The sequence below is a fragment of the Silene latifolia genome, chromosome 3, assembly GCF_048544455.1.
Source record: "Silene latifolia isolate original U9 population chromosome 3, ASM4854445v1, whole genome shotgun sequence".
Lineage (NCBI taxonomy): Eukaryota > Viridiplantae > Streptophyta > Magnoliopsida > Caryophyllales > Caryophyllaceae > Silene > Silene latifolia.
Window position 1 is genome coordinate 32,215,332 of NC_133528.1, and position 1,993 is coordinate 32,217,324.

General features: G+C 44.7%; 1 protein-coding gene across 1 annotated transcript; it reads left to right on the plus strand.

Annotated features, from left to right (window-relative positions):
- Positions 1-669: 669 nt before the first annotated feature.
- On the plus strand, positions 670-1,428 carry LOC141648912 (uncharacterized). Its single transcript, XM_074457619.1, has one exon. It carries the CDS (start codon positions 670-672, stop codon positions 1,426-1,428), a length of 759 nt encoding a protein of 252 aa, XP_074313720.1.
- Positions 1,429-1,993: the final 565 nt, after the last annotated feature.

A 1,993-nucleotide genomic window follows, 5' to 3' on the forward strand; every position in this document is an offset into this window, starting at 1 on the left:
TCAAAGAAAGCCAAGGATCACATGCAGCATCTGGTAGAAACATTTAACACCCTCAGAGAATAGAAAATGAAACTGAACCCTTCCAAATGCACCTTTGGAGTCTCATCCGGAAAATTCTTAGGCTACATCGTATCTCAGAGAGGAATAGAGGCTAGCACAGAGTAGATCAAGGCAGTATTACAACTAGAGTCGCCAGAGAAGCCAAAAGATGTGTAAAGGCTAGCAGACAAAGTGGCACCTTTGAGCAGGTTCATCTCGAGGTCCTCAGATAAATGCAGGCTATTCTACGATATATTGAGGAAGAGCCAGAAATTCGAATGGACTTCAGACCATGAGCAGGCATTCAGGGAGCTAAAACACTACCTCAGCACTGCGCCGTTACTATCAAAGCCAGAACAGGGAGAACCACTGTTCCTTTATCTAGCTGTCACAGAGGTAGCAGTAAGCGCGGTCCTAGTCAGAGAGAAGGTCAAGGAGCAAAAGTCAGTCTACTATGTAAGCAAGTCTCTGCTGCCAGCAGAGACCAGGTACACATCTCTTGAAAAATTGGTACTAGAACTTGTAATTGCATCTTACAAATTGCGCCCTTACTTTGAGTCCCACACCATACATGTTGTGACCAATTACCCACTAAAATCTATAATAAGGAAGCCTGAGTTGTCAGGCAGAATGTCAAAATGGTCTGTACACCTTAGTGGTTACGACATCAAGTATGACCCAAGAACGGCGATAAAGTCACAGGCGCTAGCAGATTTCGTGTCAGATTTCAGCCCAGCTATCCAAAATCTAGTAGACGAGGAAATCCTAACACTCAAAGGAAGCAAGGAGGTAGAAGTCTGGAAGATGCACATTGATGGAGCCTCCAACCAAAGGGGAGCAGGTGTAGGACTAATCTTGCGATCTCCACGGGGAGACCTGATAGCACAAACAGTGCAATGTGAATTTAAGGTAACTAAAAATAAAACAGATTATGAAGCCTTAATACTAGCAATGCAGCTAGCCCTAGAGTTAGGAATCAGAGATCTGCAGGTATTCAGTGACTCCTTGCTAATAGTTAACCAAATGAATAATGAATATGTAGTTAGGGGTTCAAAGATGATAGCCTACCTAAAAGTGACAAAGGAGCTTAAACAAAAATTCAGAGATTGCAAGCTCAAGCAGGTCCCCAGAGACCAGAATGTGGAGGCTGATGCCCTAGCAACCCTAGGGGCAACCTTCAAACCGACAGAGCTGGCTAATATCCCCATTGCTCATGTATTGGAACCGTCAATCCAAAAATTAGAAGAAGCAGATAAAGGAGAATTGGAAGATCAGCAGGATGGGGCGGCAGTTCTATCAAACACAAATGGCCAGACAGCTGTCCAACCAGACGATCAGTCAGCTGATCAGACAGATGACTGGGACTTGCGAACGCCATACCTAAATTAGTTGAGACATGGCAAGCTGCCAGATGACAAGAAGGAGGTAAGGGGTTTTAAAATGAAAGCCTCCAGATTGACATTAATTGACAATGTGATTTTTAGAAAGTCACTGGCAGGACCCTATTTACGGTGCCTGGATAAACAAGAAGCACATACTGTATTGCATTTCCTCCACAATGGTGAATGTGGAAACCATGCAGGGGGAAGAAGTCTGTCAAATAAAGCCCTCACACAAGGCTACTTCTGGCCCACAATGAGGGCAGACTCGGCAGAATATGCCCGGAAATGCGACGCCTGCCAGCGCTCAGTGCCAATGATCCATCACCCAGCATAACCCTTGCACCCCATCATTTCCGCTTGGCCGTTCATGACATGGGGAATAGACATCGTGGGCCCTCTGCCTAGAGCCACAGGAAACAAATTATGGATGCTGGCAATGACAGACTATTTTTCAAAATGGATAGAAGGAGAAGCATTCACAGAGGTAAAAGACAAACAGGTCATCTCTTTTATCAAACGTAATATGATCTGCAGGTCTGGTATCCCATCAGAAATTATATGTGACAATGGAT

Excerpts from the sequence above, each read along its gene's own strand:
- LOC141648912 (XM_074457619.1), top strand. The coding sequence starts at position 670 with ATGTCAAAATGGTCTGTACACCTTAGTGGTTACGACATCAAGTATGAC.